Here is a 12,944-nt window from a genome sequence, read left to right as displayed (position 1 = left end):
GGGCAGGGCCATGTCCGGTGGTGTGTTTTTGGTGGACTTAATATGACTTTAGGCAGCTTCTCTGCTAATGGGTGGGGTTGTGTTTCTCTCTTATTAGTTGTTCGGCATAGGGCGTCCAGCACTGGAGCTTGCTGGCCGTTGGGTGGAGCTGGGTCTTAGTGCTGAGATGGAGATCTCTGGGAGAGCTCTCACTGATTAATATTAAGTGGGGCTGGAAGGTCTCTTGTGGTCCAATATCCTGGCCTCAGTTCTCCCACCTCAGAGGCTCAGGCCTGACAGTAGGCTGGAGCACCAAGACCCTTCCAGCTACATGGCTCACAAAGAAAAGAAGAACAAAACAAACAAACAGATAGAACCTCAAAACAAATGGTAAAAGCAAAAGTAAACAGATGAAGTCACACAAAGAAACATACACACACAGAGTCATAAAAAGAAACAAACAAAACACAACAACCAAGAAAACAGACAGAACCCTAGGACAAATGGTAAAGCAAACCTAAATAGACAGAATCACACAAAGAAACATGCACACACACAGTGATTAAAAACAAACAAAAATACAAACAGACAGGACCGTAGGACAAATGGTAAAAGCAAACCTAAATAGACAGAATCACACAAAGAAACATAGACACTCACAAAAAAGAAAAAAAAAAGGAAGAGAGCAACCAAACCAATAAACAAATCCACCAATGATAACAAGCACTAAAAACTAAACTAAGATAAATATAAGACCAAAAACAAATCAGACACGGAAAGCAAACCCCAAGTCTGCAGTTGTTTCCAAAGTCCACCACCTCAATTTTGGGAACATTTGTTGTCTATTCAGGTATTCCTCAGATACAGAGTTTACCAAGTTGATTGCAGGGGTTTAATCGGCTGCTCCTGAGGCTGCACAGAGAGATTTCCCTTTCTCTTCTTTGTTTGCACAGCTCCTGGGGTTCAGCTTTGGTTTTGACCCCAACTCTGCATGTAGGCCACCCTCAGGCCTATGTTCCCTGCCCAGACAGGAGGGGGTTAAAGCAGCAGCCAAATAGGTGGTCTTGCTCATTCAGGTCAGGGAGAGGGAGGGGTACAGTAGTCATAATTGGAATGCGGGGCGAGCCTGAGGTGGCAGAGGCTGGCCTGACGTTGCACCAGCTTGAGGTGTGCCATGTGTTCTCCCGGGAAAGTTGCCCCTGGATCACGGGACACTGGGAGTGGTGGGCTGCACAGGCTCCCAGGGTGGTGTGGGTAGTGACCTGTGCTTGCACACAGGATTCTTGGTGGCAGTGGTGGCAGCGTTAGTGGTCTGTGCCCATCTGTGGGGTCCAAGATGATAGCCGCAGCTCACACCCATCTCTGGAGCCCACTTAGGTGGTGCTCTGCCTTCTGTGAGCACACAGAACAGAAATTCCCTCTCCTTGTGCACCCTGAAACAACTGTCTCTTCCCTCTCCAGCAGGTCCAGACTTTTTCCTAGGCTCCCTCCCGGCTAGCTGTGGCGCACTAGCCCCCTTTAGGCTGTCTTCACGCAGCCAACCCTAGTCCTCTCCCTGGGGTCTGACCTCCAAAGCCCGAGCCTCAGCTCCTAGCCCCTACCCACGCCAGTGGGTGAGCAGACAAGCATCTCAGGCTGGTGAGTGCTGGTCGGCACCAATCCTCTCTACCCTACAATTTTAAACTGTTAGCACCCAGTTTGTTCTAATAGTAAAATCCATAGAACTGTGTTAAAGGTGAAATGAGATGATGCAAAGTGTTTGGCACTACACTTGGCACAAAATAGCTTCTCCATAAATGGGAGTTGTTTTACTGCTATAAAACACTTAGTAAGTTTCCTCAGATTTTAAGGCAGTGTGGTTATCAGCAGGTGCTTACTGGATGCTTGGGCATTCATCAGCATTACTGAAGACTGCTACTTGATCAAACATAATCCTTTAGGAAATATAACAATGTAATGAATAGATAGATAAAAAGATAAACAGATGGACTTGAAATAACTTCATGTTCTTTATATATTTATATATTTGTAGGTGACTTGTATTTTAACATTTGAAATACCATGTTAAACTAGGCATTTGCAACTATTGAGAATTAAATCACTAGCTCTGCTCTAATTGCAGTTATTGAATTTTGACTTCATTGTGAATATGGCTCAGTTGGCTTAATTCCAGCTGTTCACTGGTAATTTCTTGGCATGAAGATGTTGCAGGCCAGTAGCAGATTTAGGAGTCCCTGTACACTTTCAGATTCTAATATACTCTCCAATTTAAGCTGCCTATAACACAAATGTTATCTTTTATCAGTACACTATCAGTGGTCAACATTGTGTATGAAAAATTATTCGAGTTCATTATGTGTGGAAATTACTCAAGCTCATGTATTAGCTTATAAACATCATAATAGGTTTTACTGCTTATGTGAACTCTGTGTGAATTCAGTAACCTCCTAAACAGGAGATGCTGCTGAACCTCCTTCCATTGTTACCATAGCTACTGTGGTTGCTGAGGGAGACCCTGCACAAAGATGCAGTCTCCACACTCGAATATGATCTAAAGCAGCGTTTCTCAAAACTGGCTATGCATTACCATCAACATGGAGATTTAACTGAAAAATGAATTTTTAAAATGCCCCTCTCCATCCCAGACTCATTAAACCAGAGATGGAGAAGGGGGAGCAGGTAACAGCATGATTTAAAGGCATTCCAGGTGATTCTAATGGGAAATGGAAGTTGAGAACCACAATCTAGAACCAGAGATTAAGAGATGATTTAAGAGAAGTTATAGAGATTAGCACAAATTAAGGCTTCCTCTATGATCCGATCAGAAAAAATTGAAATTAAGGAAATATTTTTAAAGAAGAATTCTTCAAAGAAATTCAAGAATATTTGAGGATGGGAACACATAATTCTGAAATACCTACTGCGAAGATCTCTAGAAACTAACTGTGGTGGATGGAGTGTTTCTTATTCTTCTTTTTCTTAAACGTAAGGAGAAATTTAGAGCCATCTAAGTGGAAAGCAGTCCTAGGCCTGCATATGACATCGAATCTGACTTCTCCTCAAATAGAAACTCGGTTGATAGACCAAATTGTCATAAATCCACACTACAATAAACAGAGAAAGGACAGTGACATTGCCATGATGCATCTTGAATCGAAAGTGAATTACACAGGTAAGAGAAATCAGTTTTAGTCATCCTATCTGCCCAAATTAATTCAAAATTAGATTTGAAATATCAGTACCAGTGCATTAATAGTCCATAAAAGTTGGATAATTTGTTATAGAAATCACTATAATTTAAATGGAATTGGGGAATGTAGAGAAACACATTAAATTACCTTCATCACAGTGCTTAAATCCAACTTTCTAGAAAATTGAACAGTAAAATACAACTCTAAGAGCCCTCTATATCAGTAAACTCCAAGGAGCAGCCCAGAGATAATAGGTCATGCTCTATTGTGTGCCGTCTTTGTTTCTCATGGGAAAGAAAGATAGGTCCATCTGCCACAAAGGCCGGAGTAGGGCAAAGTGAGAGACAAGCATATGTTCAAAGAGCGAAGTGAGTAAGAATGGTCATTCATAAAGGAGATTCAATAATATTAATAAAATGGCAGATGGAGGACTTCCTCCAAATACCTAGATAAGGTGCAAGAAATCACCTGAGGGAGTGAACTTTATCCTGAAGGGCTCTGCTCAGCTCCAACCTTTACACTGAAGACTTTCCCAGTGTCCAGTCAGGAGAGAGTGCGTCCCTGTGCTTCTCTGGAATTCTGTCTCCGCATGCATGAGAGCACTTAACAAAGGCAGATGATTGCTGCAGTTCATTGTATTAGCCCTAGCCTTTTATTCACTTTTGTGTCTGCCTTGGGTTTTACATGTCATGGATGTTGAATGAATGTTAGGAGGCTTGCAAACTGTTGGAGAAAGGCTGAAAAAGTCAGCCACCAATGCTAATGCCTCCGTAAGTACCCTATAAAACAATCGCCTAAAAGCTTTTTGAATGTGTAGGTAATTGGGGAAAATAAAAAAAAACCTCAGAACATTTGCCCAACTTTCTCTTAACTGACCCTGAAAAAAACAGTCTTACCAAGATTTTCATAGAACTGGAACCACATTCTATTAAGTACTGTGATTATTTAAAAATCAAGTGTAAATGACTAATTCCAGAACTAGGATGTTGTATACATAATAACAGAGTCATAGAGACAATGGAGAAGATCCTAAAAGGCCATCAGTAGTACCTAATCCACTGTCAAAGAAGTGCTTCTCTGAAATGCTTCTTTCCCCTAAGATTGATGTCTAAAAAATGTCTAGGCAGGATAAAATGAAAATACAAGGCTTTCTTTAGATGAAATGTCGAAAATGAATGATTTTTAAAACTTTTGGAAATGAATGTGTGTCCGTTCTTGTTTTTCTTTTCTTTCATGTTCACAGATTATATACAACCTATTTGTTTACCCGAAGAAAATCAAGTTTTTCCTCCTGGAAGAATTTGTTCTATTGCTGGTTGGGGAACACTTGTATATCAAGGTAAATTATCAGACTCAATAGAAAATGCCTATTAGTAAAAAGCATGCTATTGCTCTATCCTGTGAATATTTTCAACATTTTAAAAAACTTATACTATAATAATTTTCTGCAATATCTCTTAAAAGCTGTCTGGCTTATATTCATATGTTGCATATTTGTATAGTTAAATTTTTTTCCAAATTGCATGGAGCATATTATAAAACTATAATTCTTATTAGAGGGAAATTCAAGCATTCCCTAAACTCAATGTCTAATTTTAGTATTATAAACTCTCTGATGAAAATATATACCTATTGAAATAAATATAACCAAAGGCTATAAAAATGTATTTTTATAAAGCATATGGATAAAGTCTCATCAAAAGCCAAGTTATTAACTGTCACATTTTCCAAATCAATAAAACTATTTGTATTTATGATATAAATGTTTCACACTCACATTCCCTAAGATGAGAAGGGAATCAGTTTCAACATGCTAATTCTGCCTACTGACAAGAAGACTCAGATATGGCATGAATCTTACATTGAAGACTATAAATTAATAAACCAATGACTCACCAGCATTATTTAATAGCATGTTTTCCAAACAAAGAATATCGAATTATGTTGTACACCTGAAAATAATATAATGTTGTATGCCAATGATACCTCGATAAAATTTTTTCCAATGTCCTTGCAATATTTCATCAACTCTAAGATGTACATTTTTTCACATTAAACTATGTAAAATAAAAAAATGCCACACTTAAATTGGAAAATTTATTTTCTTTCTTCATGGCAAATAAAGCATATCTTACAATGGAAAAAAATAACACTTTTTTTTTTTTTTAAAGCATTCTAGTACTTCAAACCCTCTAAACGTAACTGCAAGGTTCACTGGTTTCAAAATTCCTAATAGGAGTTACTCCATCTAGCCTAGAGTTTGACCACTCACTAATAGTTAAGCAAAAAGGAACAGCAGTATTGTTGGCTGGAAAAACCTGGTCTCTAGAGTTACAACAGGTCATATCCATGATATTTAAAAATCCTAATTGCATTTAAGATGAAAAGGCACAAAATCTTGTGGAGAGGTGCATGTCCCAGAAGCAAAGGATTCACAGCTAAAATATCCTTACTTCTTGTAAAAGGGAGCATAAAATCTAAGTCAAACCCTTGCCTGACGATTCTGACAAAGGTTCTCCACTGCAATTACGTTATGTTGTTGAAATGCTTCATTTCCGCTGCCCATAAAGTATGTTGAAGTCAAAGTCTGTGTATTATTGTATTTCCTCCACTTGAAAAATGTCACGACTTATTAAATTTGAAATCTAAAGAGTAAAAATGATTCTTAGATAGATATTTTCTCTATCAGACTTCAAGCTAAAAGACATTTATGACCACAATGTACTCTTCAAAAGCAAATTATCTACTAACAAAATTTAAGACTCTTTATTCCATAGGAAATTATTATTGTTTTAAGAGTTGAGTAAACTTGCTCACATTTGCTTATTGTTACTAAAGATATGCATTTAATTGACTTAGGAAAAGTCTCTAGGAGTGGTATGGAGACAAGAAAAAAATCTGCATCTGAGATCAATTTCATTTAGGAATAAACAGATTACTTTTAAATACTTCTTGGGTGTGGCAATTTTAACAAATTTTATGAACTTTTTCCTAGGGTTTCCAACTATTTCTAAAACCCCAGTTTTTCCGCTTTGAGTATATTACACTAGTTAATTTTTTAAGATCATGAACATGTTGCTTACTAAGAGAGAAAGGAGTATTATTTGATTAAATTAAGGCAACTAGTAAACTTAAATAACTTTACTGACATTTTTATGTGGGTTTTTTGGTATGAATATGTTTATTTTCAATTATCCTCATGGTAACTCATGTTGACAAATATCAAAGGTAAGAACACTGCTCAAATTTCTTTCTACCAAAAAGTTTTATCATATATCCAAACAATTTTTTCTTCCTTGACAAGCAGCAAAATTTTCTTTTATTTTTATTCTAAAACTAATTCTACCAGCCCATCCTCAATCTTCATAGAACAAATGACAGTGAGATGCTGAAAGTTCTGCCCCATCTTAACCTCTCTAAATCACTTTTTAAAATTAAAGTTCATTGTCAAACTTGAAAAGTCATCCAGCCTCTGAAGTCACTGGCACCAGCTGGTAATCACCTCCCAACTTCACGCTGTCATACTGGTACTTTGAAATTGACCATGTTTGGAGTGTTTACAACAGGCAAATTGGCAGACAATACACAGTGGGGCTTTGTTTTTATTTCTTGAAAAATCGGTTATTAAACATTTACCAACACACCACTGATTACACATACATTGCTTTACACCTATATGCGTGTGCGCGTTTCTTGTCTTTTTAGTGTGGTGATGAAACTTAGCTAGAAATGAGGACACATACATTTTTGCAACAACATTGGCTGTCAAATGTACTAGCTTATTTTCAACTTTCTGCCTTTCTTGAGAAAGCAAATAGAATTGCTAATTATTAGAAAGTGCTTATCATGTACCTTTTCTGGGTGCACTAGACACCTGTTTTTTTCACATCCCTCTTGGGATTAGTATTTCGGTAAACAGAGATTCATGCTTCCAGTAGATGAGTCATTTTGTGAAAAGCATGGAAGTATACTTTGCTACTAAATGCCTCCTTTCTCTTCCCCTGCACGTGGATGACAAGCTGATTGCCCTGAGACCAGGGCACAGTTCCTCTGAGCTTCGTCTCCTGTTCAGTATGCACCTGTTTGCTCATACAGCCCCACGAAGGAGCTGAATGCCATAATAAGGGAGCACCTCTTCAGGTGCCAAATGAAAAGCACTGCTGGATTTCTGAGACTTTGCTGATTTCCATGAATGAAACTTTTTGTGTTGGCGGGCTTTTTTCCCCCATAAGCAATGCTGTAACCATTTGAAATTACTGAAAATACCTAAAGACCGTCTAGTCCAACCCACCATCCCTGCTAGCCCTTGGAAACTAAAGAAATGTTTTACTGTTACCCACTTGGCAAAATCTGCAGATGGGCTTTATTATGTGCTTTTAGCATTTAGTTCCATTATGTATACACACAGTACTCAGTAATGAGAGTGAACTATTGAAATAAAAAGACTGATGGTGGCTCCTTCAATGATGATCACTTCTGACTTCTGACTGGCTGGCTGCATTATCCATTTTGAACAGGTCCTCCTGCAGACATACTGCAAGAAGCTGATGTTCCCCTTCTATCAAATGAGAAATGCCAACAAGAGATGCCAGAGTACAACATTACAGAAAATATGGTGTGTGCAGGCTATGAAGAAGGAGGTATAGATTCTTGCCAGGTAAATATGTAAAACTGCTCACCCAATATTTCCAGAAAGCATTGTTACATGATGAGTTCATCACTCAACGATTAGGGAGTGCAGAAATCATCAGGGTCTTAATTTCATTTCCTCATTTACAAAACTGTGGCTTTTCAGTTTTACTTGTGGCTTATTTGCATAGTACTCCTGGGTGGACCTGAGCATTAGAAACAGAACTAATTTTTATCAACAAAGGTTACAAATCAGATGTCTTTAGAGACTAGGCATAACATGTGGATGTGTCTGACTGCCAGGAAAAATATGCAGTAGTGGGCCTGGGGGTGAGCTGAAGAGTATGTACCTTAGCTAGAATCATTTATTTTCAAATTTCAAATTCTTTAAAACCCTATTCAAACAAATCAAAGAAAAACAGGTCTGTGGGCCAAATTGGCCTGTACTCCTCTAATTCTCAACCCTGATTTAGAGTCTAGTCCAGGTGTCCAGTGACCCAGAATAATTTCTGCATGAAAACCAACCTAGAGAGCCTGCAATATGTTTGAAGTATCACTAGCTTTTTTTTTTTACAGAATAAAAATTGATTTATTTAAAAAACAAATACTTTGAGAATAACATTAAAATAAGTAAATAGAAGCACTAATAAGTTGGCATCCAGTGTCCTAATGAGGTTTTCAATTGGAACTTTTTAGAGAGGTGTGATTTTTTGCTCATTCTTTTGACTTGTGTGACTTTCAAAGAAAACTCTTACCCACAAACTAACCCTCATGGAAGATAAAAACATGTTTTTATTTTTTTTGAATTTTATTTATTTTTTATACAGCTGGTTCTTATTAGTTATCTATTTTATACATATCAGTGTGTATATGTTAATCCCACTCTCCCAATTCATCACACCACCACCACCCCTGCCACTTTCCCCCCTTGGTGTCCATACGTTTGTTCTCTACATCTGTGTCTCTATTTCCACCTAGAAATAATGTAGCCATCTATCAGCTCCATGAAATCTATATACATTCAACAAATAAAAAGTAAATTCTGCTAGATTTTAGATTTATAATTAAATTTTAGGTGCAGTATGGACTAGCCATGAAAGCATGGATTCTGTGCTCAAACTACTGTTTTGACCCTTGCTTTAACGCTTACCAGTGAGTCTGGGCAAGTCACTTAGGTATTATTGAGAAGTTTAAAAGAGATAACACGTGTAAGGCATTAAGTACGCACACAAAAATATTAACAATTTTTATTATGAGATTTTTAAAATAAATTTTGGAGCATATTTTCTATATTTGAAAATTAATAAAATATTAATGCACTAACATCTACTGGATTAGATTAAACCTGATAGCATTACTGAGCAAATGAATAATCTCCAAATGCAGATGTACCGATCTATACTGTGAGGAAATGGCTTCACTTTGTTAAAGTGTAAACAACTTGTTATCTATATGGACACATACTAATACATATGTCATAATAATTGGACTGAATACAAGACTTTCTTAACAGACAGTTAAACAGGTGGATCCGAATATGTGTTCTCTAGTGAAGCCAATGTCTCATGTCATCTTAAATGTTCAGCTTAGTTTTATATTTATTCTGCTTTGATGACACTTGCATATTCAAGATGAATAGGATAGCATTCTTGTTTACAATTTTTCTCTTATACTTTCCTTTTAAAATGAAGAGTGTACTAAAGGTAAGATATATTGCCACTTAGAGGGAGATTTATAGAGTTATTGCTCAGAAGGGAAATCAGCTGTACAACTTCAATTAGAGTTAATGGGGGTTGTGTGGCAGGCACCTCATGCACTAGGTAGAAAATATGACTGCTGATGTTATCGATGCTTGGGTTACATTAAGCCAGCAACTCATGCCAGATCTCTGAAATCTCATATTTGGTTCCAATTTCTAGAGAGTCTAAGTACGTTATTCATTAGCAAGTAAGAAAGCTCCCACACAAGGCAATACCTTGTGTAATATAATGTTATCATGATTGAGTAATCGATCATCTAGAGAGTTACATGATTTTCTTTGTTCATCTTGAATATTGTGTTAAAAAGGAGGACTGATTACAAAAGGATACATTATTTTAAATTATGCATATGTTACTATTGATATATCACTTGAATAAGTTCTTCGAAGCATTATTTTTTCCCTATAGTGGTGAAGAATTTGCCTTATTAGTCATTCACATGTTCTTGAATATCTTCTGGCTTCCCAAAGGCTTGTGCTTGCTAGGCAGCTGTTTGGATTTTAAGGCACCATGAGTGGCTGTCGAAAGTTCTCTCTCTATAAAACTAAGTGAATGACACAAAGAGAAAACCCATTCTGCTGACTATTCTGAGACTTGTTCTATACACTACTGGTTTTTGAAGTGTGGTCTCCAATCCAGGAGATCAGCATCACCTGAAATATTGTTATAGGCGCAAATTCTTGGCCTTGCCAGAGAGTCACTGAATCAGAAACTCTAGAGGTGGAGGCCCAGCAATGTCTGTGTGAGCAAGCCCTCAGGTGATTCTGATGCAACCCAAGGTTTAAGAACCACTACCCGAAACAAAAATGGTCTCCAACCCTTTTACTCAGATGTTCAGTCAACGAAGTTAATGATTTTCATTTTCCTTTATAAATATAGCATCTCCGTAGAAACATAAATTTTAGGTTAATACTTTATGGTCTGGACATTCACTCATATTTTTGAAGTACTTACACATCTCTGAGATAATGGACGGAAATAACTTCATTGAACAAATCAGAAAATGAAGGCGAAGAGAAGTAACACAGTAGAACTGAAATGGTGTATGTAGTTAGATGATGGGAAGTGATAGACACAGACAGAACACTCAGCTGTTTGGCCTCAGGCCTGCTGGTGGATTCTTTGAATAACAGCCACTGCGCCAGTATGTGCTGGGTAATTTAAAATCCTTGTTCAAGTAATCAACGTCTGGATTCTACTGTCTTTTAAAAAATATGAAATTATTTTTGAAGATATGAAGCAAACCAAATGACTCCTTTTTAAAATACCCAAACATTTGAGGTTTATTTTTACTAACTTCTAAGTCACGTACCACTTTGAGTCAGTATTTATTCTTACCTTGAATTGACATTGTTCCGTAAATATTTCTGAACCATATTATGAACTAAGGGCTTAGGATGCAGAAGTACAATCACAACCCCCGCCTTCAAACAGCTTGAACACATTTGTTAACATCTAGAAAAGGAGTAACCCATGGTTGCCAATGAGATTTATACTCCTCTCCCTCAGGAGAGAAAGGGTGATTTTCTAGACCACAATTTTTTCCCTTAAATATAAGTCCCAAAGGTGATAAAGAATCAGGCAAAATGTCTCTCAGGATACTTTTTAACATAAGCTTAGCTGAAATATTCTATTGTACCATGATTTACCAAAGTACACAGGCTTTAAGTTCCTTCATAAATATAAAAGAGATTAATTTAAAATGTTGTCACAATTAATGTGGGAGACAATATTTGTCAATTCTCTGTCATTAAATAACGGTACGATACATTTGCATTATATTCATTTGCATTACACGGGAATAATCCTGTGGAAATAAAATCTATGTAATTAACTCAACTAGGCATTGCTATAATTAACATTTATGAAAATTAAAAGCATTTCATCAATTAAGATAGATGAAAATGTGTGCCTCTCACTAGAAATTATATCATAAATGTGCCTATTTCAGCTGAAATATTGTTTTTTTTTCAAATCTGACTGTGCTTGTCTAATGCTAAAAAGTTAATGCTGCCCAAGAGAACTAAAATCAACTTTATGTGTGAGTTATTAGCTATCCTAAATCACATAATGTGGAATATTGTCTTACCACAAAGCCCCTCATAATACTTAGGACATATCTCCTTTAATAAAAGGATTAGCTTTTAACATATACTTTGGTTGGGATGCTCTCAGAGTTGTGCCTTAGAAAATGTCTTGGTACCCATTAAAATGCCATACTTAAAGCAAGGAAATGCTTGCTATAAGAGTGAACCATAAAAAAATTACATATAAATTTTGTTTTAGTTCCCATAGTTCCTCTGTGTACTTACTGAGCAGCCAAAGTTTCTAATTCTTGACCTAGAGTGATGATGAGAATATTTACAGATGACTTGCAATGGCAATTAAACCATATTTTTGATCTTCAGTTTTGAACTTATTTGCTTAATATATATATATTTATATCAATTGATCACACATCTACAATTTTCTTTTGCAATTTACTCTTTAGGGGGATTCAGGAGGACCACTCACGTGCCAAGAAAACAACAGATGGTTCCTGGTTGGTGTGACGTCATTTGGATACCAGTGTGCACTCCCTAATCGCCCAGGGGTGTGCTCCCGGGTCCCGAGGTTCACAGAATGGATACAAAGTTTTCTACATTAGAGTGTTTCCTGAAGCAAAGATGAAAATCAGGCAGTTTTCCCATTCCACTTTAAGAAGCATGGAAATTGAGAGTTTTGAAAAAATCATTTCTAAAAGCCTTGATTCTTTACCTAAGCCACCGAAATGCTGGGGGAGAAAACAAAAACTAATCTTTACAATACAAAGTAACTTTAAAATAATAAAGTTTGATTTTATTGTGAAGTTATTCTTTCACAGATATTTCCTTTGTTCTTAATCATTATTTTTATCATATTCTCTTATTTAAAGGAATGTTATTTTAAAGCATATACTATTACACTTAAAGTTTAAGCAAAATTAGGAGAAGCAAAATAAACTGTTTGCACAAAGTATGTTATTGTTTAAAATAGACTGCTGTAAATTATCTAATTCCAGCTTAGATCACTATTATAAGAATCTCAGTCATTCTCCTGCTTTTCTATCCAAATGCATTTCCAATCCAACTTGAGCACATCCTTAATATTTTTCCCACTTATCAAAAATACTTATTGTAAGCTCATGTCACAGACCTGAACTAAATCGATTGCACAATTCTCTCAAATAAGCTAATTAAACAGCAAAATAGCACAAGTCTATATATCGCCCTTGTACCAAAATTAAAGCTAAATTAACTAATATTGTCATACTTTCATTGGATCATTTTTTACCTGGATTATTCATACGGTCCATTTATTTCAAGCTAGTGTTTTTTAGGTTTCCAAAAATTATCAGACATATCAA

The 12,944-nt window shown here is 36.4% G+C and overlaps 1 protein-coding gene across 2 annotated transcripts in view; it reads left to right on the top strand.

Annotated features, from left to right (window-relative positions):
* TMPRSS15 (transmembrane serine protease 15) overlaps positions 1–12,844 on the top strand; it is a 130,760-nt gene extending 117,916 nt beyond the window's left edge. Inside the window, exons 23-26 of one of the 2 annotated variants that reach the window (XM_024732023.1) lie at positions 2,970–3,151; positions 4,414–4,509; positions 7,688–7,827; positions 12,051–12,844. In XM_024732023.1, coding sequence (XP_024587791.1) covers positions 2,970–3,151; positions 4,414–4,509; positions 7,688–7,827; positions 12,051–12,206 — 574 coding nt within the window. In that variant the 3' untranslated portion in view covers positions 12,207–12,844. The remainder of the gene's footprint in view (positions 1–2,969; positions 3,152–4,413; positions 4,510–7,687; positions 7,828–12,050) is intronic. The other variant, XM_024732024.1, reaches the window with a different exon arrangement.
* Positions 12,845–12,944: the final 100 nt, after the last annotated feature.

This window comes from Neophocaena asiaeorientalis, unplaced genomic scaffold (assembly GCF_003031525.2).
Source record: "Neophocaena asiaeorientalis asiaeorientalis breed wild unplaced genomic scaffold, Neophocaena_asiaeorientalis_V1.1 scaffold55, whole genome shotgun sequence".
NCBI lineage: Eukaryota > Metazoa > Chordata > Mammalia > Artiodactyla > Phocoenidae > Neophocaena > Neophocaena asiaeorientalis.
This window is presented reverse-complemented; position numbering and strand designations above follow the sequence as displayed.